This window comes from Notechis scutatus, chromosome 6 (assembly GCF_049901735.1).
Source record: "Notechis scutatus isolate UNSWTSFEM ecotype Mainland chromosome 6, rNotScu1.2, whole genome shotgun sequence".
In the NCBI taxonomy this organism is placed as follows: domain Eukaryota; kingdom Metazoa; phylum Chordata; class Lepidosauria; order Squamata; family Elapidae; genus Notechis; species Notechis scutatus.
The window spans coordinates 39,621,109-39,639,025 of NC_142014.1; the positions used below are offsets into that span (position 1 = coordinate 39,621,109).

General features: G+C 34.4%; 1 protein-coding gene across 4 annotated transcripts in view; it reads right to left on the bottom strand.

The window, feature by feature from the left end:
* Nucleotides 1-17,917, bottom strand: part of OSBPL8 (oxysterol binding protein like 8) — an 83,547-nt gene that overhangs the window by 34,683 nt on the left and 30,947 nt on the right. For 3 of the 4 annotated variants that reach the window (XM_087968018.1, XM_087968017.1, XM_087968019.1), the window contains 6 exons: nt 13,418-13,488; nt 11,263-11,349; nt 8,505-8,606; nt 6,385-6,588; nt 5,156-5,240; nt 946-1,114 (listed from right to left, as the gene is read on the bottom strand). In XM_087968018.1, coding sequence (XP_087824144.1) covers nt 946-1,114; nt 5,156-5,240; nt 6,385-6,588; nt 8,505-8,606; nt 11,263-11,349; nt 13,418-13,488 — 718 coding nt within the window. Of the gene's footprint in view, nt 1-945; nt 1,115-5,155; nt 5,241-6,384; nt 6,589-8,504; nt 8,607-11,262; nt 11,350-13,417; nt 13,489-13,896; nt 14,024-17,917 lie in introns of those variants that run through there. The other variant, XM_087968020.1, reaches the window with a different exon arrangement.

Genomic DNA, 17,917 nt, shown 5'->3' on the forward strand with positions numbered 1-17,917 from the left:
CTGGCTACCTAGTGGACAATTTATTTGGCTATCATCGAATTTTCATACAATATCATCGCCAGACCTTTTCCTTGATCTTGGAGTTAAAACTACTTCAAATCCCCCAAGAGCCACATGGGCAGATTTCAGGAAGAAACCCTTCCATTCTCATTCAATCAGCTTTTAGTGCCTATTCTGCTTTCTCTTCCATCATGGAAGAAAAGGATATTATTAAATATATACTTAGCACAATTCAAGTGACAGTGTTAGAACTTCTTGGGAAGGATAAAGAAATTAGTATAGCATAAAAAGATGTAACTATACTACAGTATAAGTATAAAATTGTAGGTTATCAGCATAGGATAGAGAATGAAATATTGCTTAGTTTTATAGGAAATAGCAGTGGTATAAGTTAAATATCTACTTATACTGAACACCAGGAGATGGTTCATTACTGCTTTTGTTCTTATTTGAGACTCATCAGATATTATATGGTTGAGTTCTAAATAAGGCAAAACTGGTCACATATTGCCTCTTGGTGGTCAATATAAGTAAAAACATTCCACAGGATTTAAACTCACTAAAAATAATACCTCACCTTAAACTCCGGGGTGGGGAGTAGAAAAGTCATATAAATCTCACATGATTTAATATAATATCAATATTTCTCTACTATGGCAACTTAAGAAAAGGTGCACTTACCATATCATTCTAAAATATGGATTCTATACATTAAGTATAATAGATAAGGAAAGCACAATAGAAAATATTAGGACACAGAAACAGTTGAAATTTTACCCTTGGTGTAGGACTAAAATACTTTCTTGTGTGATTTTTATAACAAAACTCTACTTTGGAAATTGAAGACAAAAAAATAACACATAACCTCTACCCTTAAAAGATGATTCCTATGAACCAAGAAGGGCAAGCTATGGTTTAATAAACAAGCAAACATTATGGACTTACGGGAAACTTTCAGTGCTGTGAACGTTGTTTGCACGTAGCAGGCCATAGAATGACACATGTGTACTATCTGCTAAATTCAGTTCATGTTCTTTACCTTCTCTAATCATTGTACGTTTGAGCAAACTTGAACACTTTAAAGCTAGCTCCAATGCATCCATCCAACATCTACCTAAAGATAAATATGTTTTAGGGTATAATATTCAAAACAGGAAAAGCACAACAGGGGAATTTGCATTTCAAGTATTTGTCAGTTTTATGTATAACATGGGTCCCCAACCTGTAGGCCATGGCCCACTACAGGACGGTGGCCTATTTGCAACCAGGCTGCATGGGTTGGCATGCGCGCAGGCAGCCCCACTCACGCAAGCAGTGAGCACCAGTGTTCGCAGGCCCACTTGTGCGAGTGGTGGGTGCACAAGCCTACCGTTCACACAACTAAAGTTGTGTGTACACATATGCGTGCATGCCTGCTCCTCACACAAAACTATCCCCTCCCCCCTCCGCACCAGGCCGTCAACCCAGAAAGTTTGGGGAATGCTGATATATAATATTGAGCAAAGCTTTTTAATACTAGAAAATATTTTTTGTTTGCTCGAATTACATACAAATTCGAGTTTGACTGAATCAGTAATATAACTCATTCTTAACCCTGCCTGTTTTACAGAAATTAGAGCATAATCACATTAGATTTCAGAAGAACCAATTTCAACAAGCTTTAAGTAATAATACAGTAGGTAGGATCCCATAGAGATAAATCCTCAAGTCAAAGTTAGCACTGAAAAGCTGGGAATGTTTAAAAAATCAGCACAATTGCACAATATTCTAGAGAGGGGGAAGGGGTGTGCATTAGGAAATCATTGTTGATACGTAGAAATTTTTCCACTGCTAAAAATTAAAAGGAACATATGCAAAAATTGGTGCTTTTTCATTTTTTTGTTTGTTCTTTCAAATATAATTAAAATAAATTAAAATTAAGATTTTAGTTGAAGCAGAAAACAGATTTAATGTGTCAACAAAATAATGAATCAGGAAGGAAAAAGATGGATATAACACCAAAGGAATTTACCACAAATAATCAGTACTGCAGTAAGGCTAAAGAAAAGAAACAGAGAAACAACTTGCAGGATAAGCTAAAAGCAACAAAAAGTGGTTTTTCTGACTATGTCAGTAGTAAAATGAAGGAAAATGTGAAGGTGGGCTTACTTCTTGGAGAACATAGGACATTAACATGTGACAAAGAGAGGACAGAATAATTCCTACTTTGTTTTAAGTATTCTCCCTAAAGCGATCCTAAGCAGAATGTGCATCTAATGTCAATGGCCTCTCATCAAGTTGAAGAAGTGTTAAGTAACTCTATTCTATACCCTAATTAAAAATATTTATCAATTGTTAAAATGGTTAGAAAGTAGAATTAACAAGTTTGCAGACAGCAGAAACAAAGGATGACTGCAATCACTTTGGAAACATCATCAACATTCATAAAGACCTAAAAAGCTGAACATAGGCAAAAACTAGGAAATTGAATTTCAACAGAGACAAATGCATTATCCTAGAAAATATCAAAGTCGTGAGTATATAATTCATTGTGGGGTGGGAAGAAAGAATATATGCAGGGGTGTGATTCTACCAATTCTGACCGGTTCTATAGAACCCCTTGTTAACTTTCTAAGCAGTTCGGAGAACTGGTAGTTAGAAGCAATCTCCTTTTGTTTTTTCCCACCCTTATTATGTTCTTGCTGGTATGCCTAGACTTCCTGTCTCCGGAGCTTCTGGGGTTTGACTTTCTTAAAGGGGAAGGGTCGTTTTAAGATTTTTACACTGCTGTTGGGAGGAAATACTTCCCTGGACAATCAGCACTTTGAAGAAATAACTGAATAATGAAGCAGAGCTGTCAGAAAGAAGCTTTTAATGACAGGGAACCAAGATGAGTGACTTTCAGCAAGGCTTCTTGGCTAGCTAAAAAGATTGACATTCAAACGTGAGTTTACATACCCTTTCTGAGTTTTGGTCTAAAACTGGTTTTTAGTGAAGGTTTAATCCTGTGTTTATTGATGGGATAATTTTCCCTATTCAGCTTCAACAAGCAACTGTTGTGATTTAATTATTTGTATCGTGTTTGAATTTTTTCCTGCCTCATGGTTTCTTTTTCTATCTGGGGAGGGGGGCTTCCTTCACTGCTTTAGTGCTATCTGGCACTGTCCTTTTGGGGTATACTTCCAAGAGGCAGGATGCAAGCTTGGCACTGATTTTTTTTATTGCCTTTCTGGGGGGCATGATGTGACCTTTCCTTAAATCTGGATGATTTTCTTAGGATATCTTGTGAAGTGAGTGAGACCAGCTGGTCTCTTTAAGGATTGCTTTTCCTGGGTGTGCTTTTCCTGGAGAGCTTAAATGACCTGAAAAGGGGGGGGGCGGGGGGGGGGGGGGGGGGGGGGGGGGGGGGGGGGGGGGGGGGGGGGGGGGGGGGAGGGAGGAGGGGGGGGGGGGGGGGGGGGGGGGGGGGGGGGGGGGGGGGGGGGGGGGGGGGGGGGGGGGGGGGGGGGCCTCTGCCTCTGCTAAAGGGTTTCACTTTATGAGCAAGAGTTGGGTGCTGATAGTTATCATTGCATTTTAACTATTTTCATTCCTCAAAGTGCTCTGGCACCTGCCTGATTTGTAACTCTGGCTTGCAGGTATTTTTAATCTAATGATTGGTATTTAGGGCAGCTTTTAGCAAGCAAAGAAGATTTTTGTATTTTTCTACAGGTAATCTTTGACTTACAACAGTTCATTTAGTGACCATTCAAAGTTACAATGACACTGAAAAAAGTGATTTATGACCATTTGTCACACTTATGACCGTTGCAGCATCCCCACTGTCATGAGAGGCCAGGCAAGAAGAGGCGCCCCTTCTACATGAGTGATGTCAAATTGGCCATGACCACCAAGCCACACCCACCAACTAAACCATGCCCACAGAACTGGTTGTTAAAAAAATTGAATCTCATCCCTGAATATATGCCAATATATCTGAGTGTCTTGATAGATCATGAGTTGCTTATGAACCAACTCTGTAATACAGCTTAAAACAACGAAAAAGCAATCCTGGACTGTATTAACCAAAGTATAATGTCAAGATGGACAGAAAATAATAATTCTTTTCTATTATGATTGGTCAGAATCAACTTTGTTTCTAATTCTAGTTCCACAGTAAATCTAGATGCTAATAGCCTTTGAAGTAAAAAAAGTGATGAGGAATTGTTGGAGGTGTTGGGGTATGCTTAACCTATAGAAGAAAAGACCAGAGTGAGACATGATATTAGTCTTCAAGTATCTGAAGGGCTGTCAGGCAGAACTGGGCTAAAAGATGGGAAAAGAAACAATGGGTTTAAATGAGAAGAAAGCAGATTTTGGCTAGATATTAGAAAAAAATCCTAATAATAAGAACAGTTCAATACAGAGGCATACCTCAAAGAGATTACCCCTGCTGTTCCAGACCACCACAAGAATGCCAATATTGCAATAAACTGACTCATACAATTTTTTCTGGTTTTCCAGTGCATATAAAAGTTAGACTTACACTATGCTGAAGTCCATTAAGTGTGCTATAATATTATGTCTAAAAACTATACATACCTTAATTAAAAAGCTGCTCTATTGCTAAAAAGTGCTAATCATAATTTGAGCCTTCAGTGGGTCATAATCTTTTTGCTGGTGGGGGATCTTTATATGTATGTCAGGGTCCTCTTGCCCTCTGTAGATAATATAGATTATCTACAAAGGGCAAGCGGACCTTGCCATAGTGCGTGAATAATGCTAGGAGGAAGTAGTACCTGCAAAGCGCAATAAAGTGAAGAGCAATAAAATAAGATATACCTGTAAGATTGCGTCAGGAAAATAAAGCCATATATATCCAATTGCCCTAACAATGTTCCTATGTTAGGAAGAGTTATTGAGTTGTGCTTATGTGCTATCTAATTAACTTATATTGCAAAACATGGATATAAATACTGATTTGATAAGCTACCTTTATCATCCCTCAATTTGTTGGAATTAAGAAAATGCTTTACTTGCTTCTCCATTTGAAATAAAAAATATCACTTACGAAATCTTAAAACAATGTTCATAATATGTACATATTATTCAAACTTTAAAATTCAATTCTCAATGGCACTTGGCTCAAGTATCCTCAATTAAAAAATTGTTCATGGAAGACAAAATAAATGCTTACCATCTGATTCCGAAGCTGCTCGAATGATTAAGTAACTACTGGGTAATGGCTGAGTTATAGAGCCAACAGCTTCACCTTTAGGGCCCTTAAAATACAAAACAATATTAATTCGATTGTATTTTAGATCAACTTGCATTCATTCTATCCATAAATTATCTGCTTTTTTTTAAAAAAATGATTTTATCAGCAAGCAATAGCTAATGAAGATAAAACCTTTTACTAGGTCTTATAAGTGCCCTTTTCCTAGTTCACCAGATGGCAGTACAAGCCAACCTTGCATGTTATTCAATGCTAAACAAATTATATTCAGATTAAAAACTGCATAAATGAACTATTTGTGACTGCTGGCTAAACAGGGAAATCACAAAGTATGATAAACTGCAGTATTTATTCTATCTTGCTTTAAAAAAAACCCAGATATAGTCATCAAGACTTGAGATCAATTTGAGAGCATTTTGTCTTTACTTTCCCATTCACTGAACCCACAAAAGCAAATGTAAATATTTCAAAAATAACTTCATCCTTAACATAGTAGCTTTAAGAAACTCTACATGGCCCATTCAGTTTTGGATGAAAAATAAGCAAAATATATTAGCAACAATACTTTTAAATAAACAAGTTGATGGAAAGAACTGCAAGGACAACTCCATCCGAATGCTTATTTCCCCATAGAAATAAAGAAGCAGCTCAACCGTAACAGAATTAGCAAAAGTGAATTTGCATTTAGATACTTGCACCCAAATAAATATGGATGCATAGAAAGGAAGCCATAGGTGCAAAAAGCAATTCTACTATTTATTGTCCCATAAGTAGAAAGAGGCGATTTTGTTTTTAAAAATCAAATACAATGTAATATAAGCAACTTGTCTGATGGAAATTTAATAAAGCAATACTAAACAGTTTTAACAGTGGAAGTCTTGCACTGTTAAAATCTATGACTGTGCCATAATTTGAATAATAGGTTAATAGAAATAAACGCTAACAATTGTCTGCCTGCCATCCATAGTAAAAGGTCAGATCTTCCTTTTCAATTTTCAACTATTCAAAGCAACTGAACAGCTGAACTGTAGAGTTTTAGGCTGATCAGACAACTTTATAAAACAAATATTCTTTTGGACCAATCTATGACAACTGAAAGGCATTTTGAATTCATTAATGATGCAGAGTTTTAATGTGACATAATAAAATTCTGTTGACACCAACTCCATTAAGAATACAAGCTCACTTACCTTAACAGCCCAGATAGACTGTTCCAAAGGATGGAAAAGTTTGAAACAGAATCCATCCTTTTTTGAAGGCCGCTCAATGAGTTCACAAGCATTCAGAAGTACTGTTCCCACCCACTGGCCATTTTTAGGTGTTTTATAAATTAGCAATACTCCTGGTTTCAACACACACCAAAGTTTGGTCCAACTTTTCAATGTACCACGAATCTTCCCAGAAAAGAAAAGAAAAGAGGACAATATATATTTTATATATATTTATATATTATATATATTATATATATTTCTATATTTATATTATATATATTTATATATTATTTCTAGTATTTTTCAGTCTCTTACTCCCAGGCAAAACATGATTTTTACAAAATATATAACAAGTTCAGAATTATAAAATTATTTTAAATTCTAGTGAAGTAGCAATGCTCATAAAGCTACTCTCAGATAGTACATTATATTAAATACATACAGTAAGTGTAAGTACTTAGCTAACTCCAATGTCTGAAAAGAGGGGAAATTGATACCAATTCAGGCCAGGCAATCAATGGAAGAGTAAATGTGAATTCTGGTTTAACTTCAGGATAACAAGATGTCAGGCAAAAGGAGAACATGTCCTACTTTTTGTCCTCAGTTCCTACATCTAGTCTGGCTTTTTAAATATCTAACTGAGCAGCTTTTCTTTATGGAGCTGTGGCTCCCTAGTAAGTGCTATCTGCAAGTTAACAAACTCTCCCTGAACACATTTGCCTCATTACTGATTGGTGACTCACAGCTGTGAGGACACTAGGTTAACAGCAGCTGCTAGCACATTCCTATCAATGTGTATTCATCATTGGGTGCCTTTTTACTTACTTGTACTCCCTTCCTCTTCAATGAATGTAAATACAAACATTAAACAGTGTGTGCCTTTCTTTTCCCTCCCATTTACTTTGCTTTGCAATTGTCCATGTCTTCCTTTCCTTGTTCAGATATCTGGTAACTCTTGAACGATTACCCTGAGTAAATCTCTCTTTTATTCTAATTCTGAGTACTGATGTAGAAATAAAATGGTGCCCTGAGTGACCTGAACAAAGAGTAGGGTAGAAATGTAAATGCTTTTTTATTTTATCTATATAGACAATTATATTTTGAATAGTAACATCCCAGGTTATATATGTCATTGACCAATGTTACTTAATAGTTCTATGATAGGAAAAAAACCATTAATACGAAATAGCTTGGATTATCTGATCCCCATATTCCATTCACAATCTTCTCTTAATTATTCACATCATCTGTCAGGTTTGTCCCAACTTGAGCATTTCGAAAATAAAGACCCTTGACTCCATTTTTGAATTGAAAAGTTTACTTTTACCAAAATCAAGTGGTTACAGCATAAGTAAAGCTGGATCTGAATATTCCCACACAAATCCTGCAATTTTTCCTCTTCTCTGGCCTTTCCACTTGGTCAGTCAGTCAGTGTCCAATGATATTTGAATTAGATATTTTGGGAAGGACCTTGAGGTTTGGCGCCTTTTTGGTGAAGTTTCACATTCCCGATCTCACAGCTCCACCCTTGATCGGCCAATCTGTTCTGGACTGACACTTGTGGTGCCTGTCACTCTGTCATTCCCACCCACTCCTAACTCCCCAATCTCTATCTCCCCTCCATATTTTATGGCAGGATGCCAGCAAAACAGAGTATGCTGAAGATGGCATATCTGACAGCATCATTGATTTTTAGACAGTGACAATCGTAATATTTTACACCATCTCATGTAAACAAGAAAAAAAAAAGAAAATGTGCAATACGGAAACTATTTTAAAATTTCACTACATCAGTGATATTTCAGGTGCTTGTTATTAAGGGGGATATTTTTCTATTAATATCATATTTAACATAGGGAGTTTACGAACGCAATCGCTGTAGATTTGCTGTAACTATGGCAACCATGTTAAAGCAAACTAAGTCTCTCCCTGGGTTTCTATGTATTTGGTTTCTATGTATTGAATATTAAACCTCTGGGATACAATTAATATATTCCCTATTAGTAGTAAACAATAGCAGTTTACAATTTTAATTTTTTTGTTTTCTTATAGATTAAACATTCAGCAATTACAGCTTTTTATTTATCTCAGTTTCTCACCTTCAGCCAATCAGCCATAACAATGACTGATGGGTCTGTGATAGTGCTAAGTAATTCTTTTGTAGCTCTTTTCTTTTCTTCCCTGTAATTTTTCTTTTGAACCTGTAAAGAATAAATGAGAAATAAGGAAAGAAAGTAAATAAATGGAAAGAAGTTAGTGAATCCAATCAATTTGAAAATAAAAATAAATATCCAGCTGAAAATGGTTAAAATACAGGAAAAGGTCTAACAAAAGAACTTATTAGAAGTTCTTTTTCAGGCAATTTCATATGAAAGAATACATGGTTTTAATTTTCAGCCATATTTACAACTTATCACAAAGGTCCATTTACATGGACTCTTAAAGTATGGTTAATCTAAGGTTAGAAATCTACATGCTTTCAAATTGTTTACAGGCTTAGCTACATTACACATTTATCAGGAACCTATAAGCACATACAATTTAAGTATATTTGAATTTATCAGAATTTGTCTGCAGTACTTTCTGTAAGTTTAAGAATCACCCCTTAAATAGCCTCTACCACTAGTTTACTGCTGGTCCCACTTAACTGTGAGCTTATCCCTCTTATTTCCTCTTTTTAATCAAGGGATATATCTCTCTCTGAATTATGAAATCTAACCTCAAAGATTATTCTAGCAATTCAATTACAAAAGCAAGCAAAAATATTTATAAAAATCCTTCCAAACTTAAAAGTCAAAATTCAAAGGAAAACGATAGTCTTCAACTGTACTTATGTGATTGTTCTATATAAAGCAAGACACTTATAACAATTGTTTCTACAACTGTAGATAGAGGATGAATTATTTTGTAATCTAACACATCATAGTCTATTCATCTGTGGTGTTAATATTACCTATGAGTGAAAATGGGATGTTTTTCATAAATTTCGTCCCTTTAAAACTATAGGTTTTTATGGCTAAATTAGCAGCTGACCATAGATATTTTTTCCTTCTTAAGAGAGAATGAATGAGATCAACTTTGTGGCCCTTCTGAGGTGAAAAATTCATATCTGGTGTTACTTCAGACTGCAGATTTGACAAGTTTAATCTAATGAATAAAATTGGCACATATTCTATCTGCAGGCTTATAAATCTAGTTCATATACTGCCAGGTTTCTATCCCTTATCCCCCAAAATAGGATATTGAAGCATCCTCTCCAGAACACCTGTACATCTTAAAAGAGCCTTATGAACCCTTGTCCAGTTTTGTAATAATGATGAATTGGTCATAAACTACCAAAAAACTAAGGTTATGGCCTTTACTAAATGAAAGATTGTTCCTGCTGCAATGAAGCTTTTCCAGGCCAATTCACTAGCACAGCTTCTTTACGGAACCCTGCTCAGACCCAAGCTTCTTGTTTTACACCTTTACAAAGAGTTTAATCCAAATTTATTAGAGCAATTCTCCAGATGCCTCATTGTTTGTGCTTTAGATGTACTCCTACACCTGGAGAACAGAATTTATAAAATTTGAATCTGTAAAGTTTCTTTAAATATTTGGCTAAAACTTAATTTCTTTTCTTAAGGCCTTGCATCATTAATCCTCCAAGATAAATTCTCCTCTTCATGTATTAAGGCTGTTGAGTTCAACCTTGCTAAACTAGATTTTCTCCATTCTCAATTGGACTATAACTAGGCAAAACAAACCCTGAGACAAAGGATAGAGGATATAGTGGGGCAAGCAGACTAGGAGAAAGCTCCACTGTTTTTGACTCCAGATTATATTAGATATACTGCCACCCCTACCAGTTATCTTAGCTTGTTAGAGATAGTAAATCACTGGAAAGCCTTTTTGCTTGCATGATGTCAAGTACTCCCCTCAACTGTCCCGGAGGGCAAATATAAAGAATTCTGTCCCAGTGATTCTGGAGAGATGGAAACCTCTGGACATGTCCTTCTTCACTGCTCTTTTTATAGAGACTTTTGAACAAAATGTATTTTCCCTTTAACTAATAGGTATCCCTGGCTGTTCTGATACCTTTTATCTTCAGGAGTTGCTTAAAGACGAATGGATTGGAGTCACAATGCAGGTAGCTAGATTCTGCACAGTGGCACTGAAGATTCATCGGAACTTGATGAATCTATCATAACCATTTTATATAATTAATAATGCACTAAATCTTTTGATATGATCACCTTATTGTATCTTAATATCGAATAACTATAGGCTTTCACAATTTAAGGATTGATATTGCATTATAGTTTAGGCCGCACTCCTGTTTATGTACAACTAAGAGACAGGCTGCCAAATTATGATTTTAACATAGATTTTATTTGTTATTATTTTATTCTAACACATTTAATTAAATACTCTAAGTATTTTTAATTCTATTGGTCCTTGACTATAATAAATATTTGATATGATACAGCTTTCTATAATGAAAAAAATGATTAAGAATATATTGCACAACTTTTATATGTCATAATTATGTGAGAACCAGTTTGGTTTAATGGTTAACGCACCGGTATGGAAAGCAGGAAATCCTGCCTTAGCCATAAAAGCTAGCTGGGACAAGTCATTTTTTTTCAGCTCACCTCACCTCACAGGGTGGTGGTTGTTGTAGGGAAAATAGGAGGAGGAACGTGTGTTGGATAGATTTGCTGACTTGAGTTATAAATAATAAAGATGGGATACAAACAAATAAATAAATAATATTTTCTGAAGCATCATAGTACAGTTTCCAAATCTACCACTAATTGTGTTCTGGGGCAGGTGTAATATGAAGATTTGGGTATTCTAATACTGAAAATAACTCACCTTAAGGGACTCCTTCTTTGTGAGTTTGGTAGTGGGAGAGGAAGCAGGAATGTCCTTTTCTGATCCATTATATATCTTAGATTCTGACTAAAAATACAAATTATACAAGAAAACTATGAAAATGTTTCTTTCACCAGTAACATAAAATCTTTTATATCAAGCTTTGTATTTTTTAAATAAAAGAAGAGATAATCGTGATTTCAAAATCTCAATTCCAAAACTGCCATTTTCTGCTTCATTAATTTTATGCAAAAATGAGACACATTTCATTTAAGAAATCCATCATTATTTACTTCAGAGAAGCTAATTACAATTTATTAAAGAAAAACTAGTACTTCTGAACAGTCCTTAGCAGTTTGTACCAAATAACTTCTACATTTGTCTTTAAATAATTATGTATGAACATACCAATAAACCTTCTCTAAAGGCTAAAACCTAAACACAGAGGTAATTCAACTTGCTATTTAACAAAACTACTTGTGATATGCAGGTTTACTCAAGTTACTATAGGTTAACAGAATTAAAAAAATTAATTTTAAACCAATAGCTTTTGAAAAAAAAGTTCAATTCAATTGAATGAAGTAATTAAATGTAACAATCTAAATCATGTTTAAGATTAAGCTACTACTGAAAACTTCCATTAGTTGCTGCCTTCCCATTACCTTTAATTGATAGACGCAGATCAGAGATGGTATTCAGCAGGTTCTGACCAATTCTGGAGAACCAGTAGGAGAAATTTTGAGTAATTTGGAGAACCGGCAAATACCATCTCTGACTGGAGATTTTACAGTATTCTTCCCCTGCCACGCCCACCAAACCATGCCCACAGAACCTATCGTAAAAAATTTTTATTCCCATCACTGACGCAGATATTACTAAAAATGAGGGGAATAAGCAGGAAGTCAAGACATGTAGGAGCAAGAAGAAAGAAAGAAAGAAAGAAAGAAAGAAAGAAAGAAAGAAAGAAAGAAAGAAAGAAAGAAAGAAAGAAAGAAAGAAAGAAAGAAGGGAGGGAGGGAGGGAGGGAGGGAGGGAGGGAGGGAGGGAGGGAGGGAGGGAAGGAAGAAAGAAAGAAAATAGAAGTCATTTATCCTGCCTCACTATGATTCTAGAAAAATGTGTAGGAGTACATGTATTTTTCTAGTCATTACTATAAGAATCAGAAATAATACAGTAGTACCTTGATACTCAATTGCTTCAAAATTTGTCAAATTTGATACTCGACACATTTTGATGTGAAAATGTTGTCCTGATACTCATCTTAATTTGGTATTCGACATGCTGCAAAAGGCAGTGGGGGACAGCCACAGAGGGCGGACAGGAAGTTGGCCATGCTGGGAAGGTTGCTAACATAGGAAAAGGGACAGATAGGACATTCTTCCCAGCCAAAACAAAGCGTTATGTGGCACATCACATGATTTGTGTGTTACTTGTCATTTTTAATACTCAATGTGACTCCCGGAACCAATTAAGCATGAGTATTAAGAAGTTCCACTGTAGTACAAAATCTCCCTCCTCCCTGTCTTACTGCAAATAGCCTCTACACATTAAAAGAAATTTTAAAAGTCTAATATTATTCTCTGAATAGGAATATGCTATTTCTGAATTTAATAATTCTATTGACTTTTTCCTCTTAATTTTTCCCTGGTTAGACACAACATCCCTTCCACATTTCTTCATCATATTTTCCTCCAACCCTTTCTTTCTCCCTTTATCCAGTACTGTTATTCCTTCAATTTGTTCCATAAACATCTTATTTACTTCTTCTTTGCTCTTTCTACTGTGGAGAAACCTATATAACGGCATACATACTTGGTATGCCTTTGTGTTTGACAGAGAACAGTTTCTCTGTGTAAATGTAGACAGATGAAGGTAAATGAAGACAAATGATTTTACAAATGGAAAACCTTTTTAATCAATAAATTACTATATGATTTCAGTACAAGGCTGTGTACAAATAATTGAAAATAAATATAAATATTAATTTCTTTTGTATCCTATATCTGCCTTTTTTGACCACTGAGTGAAGACCAAGATAGATAATGTATAGACAAGTAAATGTGTGACATGCTGTAACTAAGCCCACTTTTTATTTCAGAAGAAATAAATACATCTAAATCGGTAGGGTAAAGATACATATAATAATTGTACTTACTTTACTTTTTGACATTGATTGTGAGGAATCATCTTTATTCTGTGAAGCATCATCTTTCCCTCTATCAAAACCTTAAAAAGAAATGAATGAGGGTAAAGATACATATAATAATTGTACTTACTTTACTTTTTGACATTGATTGTAAGGAATCATCTTTATTCTGTGAAGCATCATCTTTCCCTCTATCAAAACCTTAAAAAGAAATGAATGAGTTTACAAGTCTCTATAGAATAAAATTATAATTATCAAGTATACTTTCTTTAAAGACAAAACCATTAAATTCTGAATAAGCATATTAGAAACAACATTCAAATATCCTTGTGGTATTGTAACAATTTTAAACCTGTAAAATATTGTTTAGCAATCAATAAACATGATGTGAGTTAACACCTACCCAAAATGTATTGTTTTTATTTGTTAATATTGCACCTAGCAATGCAACCTACTTTTGTGACAATATAAAAAAAAAGAAAACAAACCTTGAAAGACTGGTGAGAGTTCACTGCAGCCTCCAAATGAAGCATTCCGGACAAGCTTTCGGCTATCAGTTCGTGGAGGAAGTGAAACCCCAGCACCTAGAGAAAACCTACGCCTCATAGGACCTTCTTCCTTTTTGAGTTAGATGCTTTATATAATTATTCTTGTCATTCAAAAGGCTGGTGGTAATGAGAATGTTGCAGAGAAAGCAGTTGCCATCATTAGCAACCCGCAAATAAGAGAGTCATGTGTGTATTTGAAAAATGAAGATAGCATTTAAGGATGTTGATAATAATGTCAAGTTGTTGCCATTTCTCTATAGGTAATATTTCCTATTTTAGTTAGTATGTTCTAATACAAGCTGTTTCTCTATACTATTTGGAAGTTACAGAGAATTGGCATAATCAAGTATCTCAACCTACCAAAATAATTCTTCTACTCCCTAATCATTCAAATATTTTAAAGCACACACAGCAAGCTATCATGGTTATGCTTCCAACACTGAAAGAAAGCAGAAAATTTCAGTTTCTAAATAAAATAAATTTCTCAATAAAAGAAAGTCTTGCATTTCTAGCACTTCATCTTAATAAAGCAAAACAAATAGCACCTGCCAGCAAAAATGTCTAAGAATACCAGATCCACAAAAAAACTTGCTGGAAAAATGTCCATTGCTTCTTAAAACAATATTATGCAAATATTAATAATGCACATTGAAATTTTAGAAAACAAGTGCTTTATTATTAAAACAATTATCATTTAATAATAGAAGTCCTTGCTAAACTAATTTCAAATAAAAAGACATGGCCTTTATATGAAGATTTCAGATTTGAATAATTAGCCTGAAGAAAATACAAAATCTTTCAGCTTTAGGGTCCCCCCGCCATTAAAAAGTGTAATATATTTTCAACATGCAGGTAATCACTAAACGTAAACTACATTATTTGTTTAATAAATACAAATCAACTATATTTTAACAGAAATATAAAGACAGCACTACAGGTGGTCTTCGACTTACAACAGTTCATTTAGTGACTATTCAAAGTTACAAGTTTAAAAAGTGACTTATGACCATGTTTCAGTTATGAACTTTGTAGCATCCCCATTATCATGTGATCAAAATTCAGATGGTTGGCAATTGGTACATATTTATGACTGTTGCTCTGTCTCAGGGTCATGTGAACTTTTTGTGACCTCCTGACAAGCAAAGTCATTAATAACCAGTTTACCAATTTATTAATTGCATTCATTCACTTAACAACTCTGGCAAGAAAGATCGTAAAATGGGGCAAAACTCACTTAACAATGTCTCATTTAACAACAGAAATGTTGGGCTCCGTTATGGTCGTAAATCAAAAACTACCTGTATATAGGTATAATTTCTCAATGGAAGTTTAAATATCTAATAATTTAATTGATTTAGATCATCTAAATTACTTATTTAAATGGCAAGGATGTATAGTAGAACATCTGGTCATGACCATAATTAATCCCATAACTTTGTCGATTTCTTTGTCTTCTAATGTTTCGTCTTCAGGAATTTCTGGATCAGGGGTCATGTTTGATTGCTGCCCGAGTGAGTATGTGTTTGTGACCAGATTCAAACATTTTGTGAATTTTTTGGTTGGAGCCAGATTTGGTCGTGATCAGAAGTGTTCGTGACCAGAGGTTCTATTGTATACAGTACTGAAGAATTAAAAAAAAGTAAGAATGCAGGCTGACTACAAACAACTGAATCTTTGCAAAACATGACATTTACAATGGATCAGCTGAATACACATCATCTATATATTACTAAAACTCTCCTATCTGTGTGAAACCTTTAACTGGCAAAATAGTGTATCATAGGGCAACAATTTTTGAATCAAGGTACCTCAAATGTGCTAACTTACAGAATGTGTTCAAAATCTGGGACCCATGACTCCCATGGAATTGAAATTTCGTAAATTTTATAAAACATTTTCTGATATAAAAATAATCAGAAAGCATTTTATGACATAATGCAAAATGTCATAAAACATTTCTTGGAGTCCCTCCTGATGTTATGCTATACAGTTTAACATGGACTATTTTCAAGGTGGATACATCCCTGAATATCTCTCTAAATTTTTATGAACTTTTGCAATGAAGGCCCTAAATTAGAAGTTCTGTTATTGTTGAAGACATTGAGGAACCTGGTAAGGAAATATCTCAAAAAACGATGTAACAGGTTGTCTGGAATTTTTAAAAGCTCTATCTTTCATAACCACTGTTTTTTTTCTGCCAGAGATTTTGGACAAAGGGCAACTATTCTTAATATTCTGAGATTAGATGGTTTAAAAGAATACACACACACACACACAAACACACACACACAGTATCTGTAGGCTCGAAATAAAAGTCAGCAAAATATCTAAAAACTTGTCCAAGATAAAACTGAGCTGGCAGAGTTTTTTTTCGAATCAGTTATTTCATAATTCAATCAAAAATCTTGCTTTTAGTTTTTTAAACTTCATTAACAACCATAATATATAATATTACTTCAGTAGTGAAGTTCACAATTAGCATTAAGACTTAGATTTCAATATCACTGCTTCCCTTTTATGCTAATATATCCCATTCATTTCCTGGCATCATGAAAATGTATCATAATTTCAAATTACAAGGGAAGGCCAAATTCAGCCTTCCCCCTTCCTTCCATAACTGTAATATAAAAAGGATACAGGACAGTGCAAAGAATTCCCCATTAAAACTTGCTTTTATTCCTGTTTACACTTCATTTCTCAAATTATTTATATAAACTAAATTGTGGACACAGCTTACAACACTATAAACACTAACTGGAGCTATGGTAAATCTCATTTCTTTTGCATGTAACTTTCATACCATGTTCTCAGGGATGGTCTGTAATGGGAAAAAATACTATCTGAGAAAGTTCACAAATTGCAGCTTTGCCATTATTATGACAACACGCATTTATAACACAAAGAGAGAACCTGTTTTCTAGAATAGGAACCTAAGAGTTGTGCTAGATGTTACAATGGAAACAATGGTTTCCCTAGTAACACTGAAGCAGGGTGGGTAAATAACTTCAGAAAAGAATCTGAGTAGTACTGGAGCAGTAACACTTAATATAATAGCAGTAACACTTAAAATCTTTATTCACGTAAACTACAACTTTTCTCATCCTAGTAATTTTCATTAGTATTTCTCCAGGCAATTTGAGAAACTGTAAATTCATCTAAAAGAAAATGGAATCTACCAGAACGTATGTAATGAACATAAGGAGCAATGGTGGTAGTGCTGGTTAAGTGCCTTGATTTCTTCTCAACTGACTATCCCAATCAAATGCCCTCCCCTCCATTTCATTCTGGTTCTTCTGGCAAACATACTTAAACACACTTTGATAGTATAATCAACAATTCAAAAGAAGATGTCCAACAAATAACAAAATCAGCTATCTACAAAAGGCATTGGTTGAAGGCACAGCACTAGAATAAATTACATATTACCAACCAATAAGTATAGAACTGTTACTTTTGTAAGCAATACTAGTATTTTCTACAATTATCAAACCAAATCTTTACTATGGTCAGAATCTCCATTACTATAATATTTCTTTGGCATGTTATATAATAGGACTCCATTGTATAATCCTCCTCACTTTATAGTCAAAAATTGTACAGCTTAGATGACTTCAGTGATGTGAGGACAACCAATTTTTCTGCAGGGGCTTTATGGCCACTTTTGGTAATTAGATAAGAGAAGGGAAATTATCTGAATTGAGCAGTTATTCTTTTGAAATATTTAATAGTGTAATGGATTAGTTTTTGATATGTAAATAAGGAATTATTATTTCTGGTAATGTTTAATAGTTTTTAATTTCCTTTTTGCAATGTTTAACTATTAAGAGAGGGATAAAGACAATTTAGACTAAACAGAAAGAGGGATTGTATTATGTTATTAAGTATTCTTGTTAATTATTACTGGAGGTTTGTGGATTAATAAGGAGAACTGAAGATTTAGAGATGAGTTTATAGAAAATAG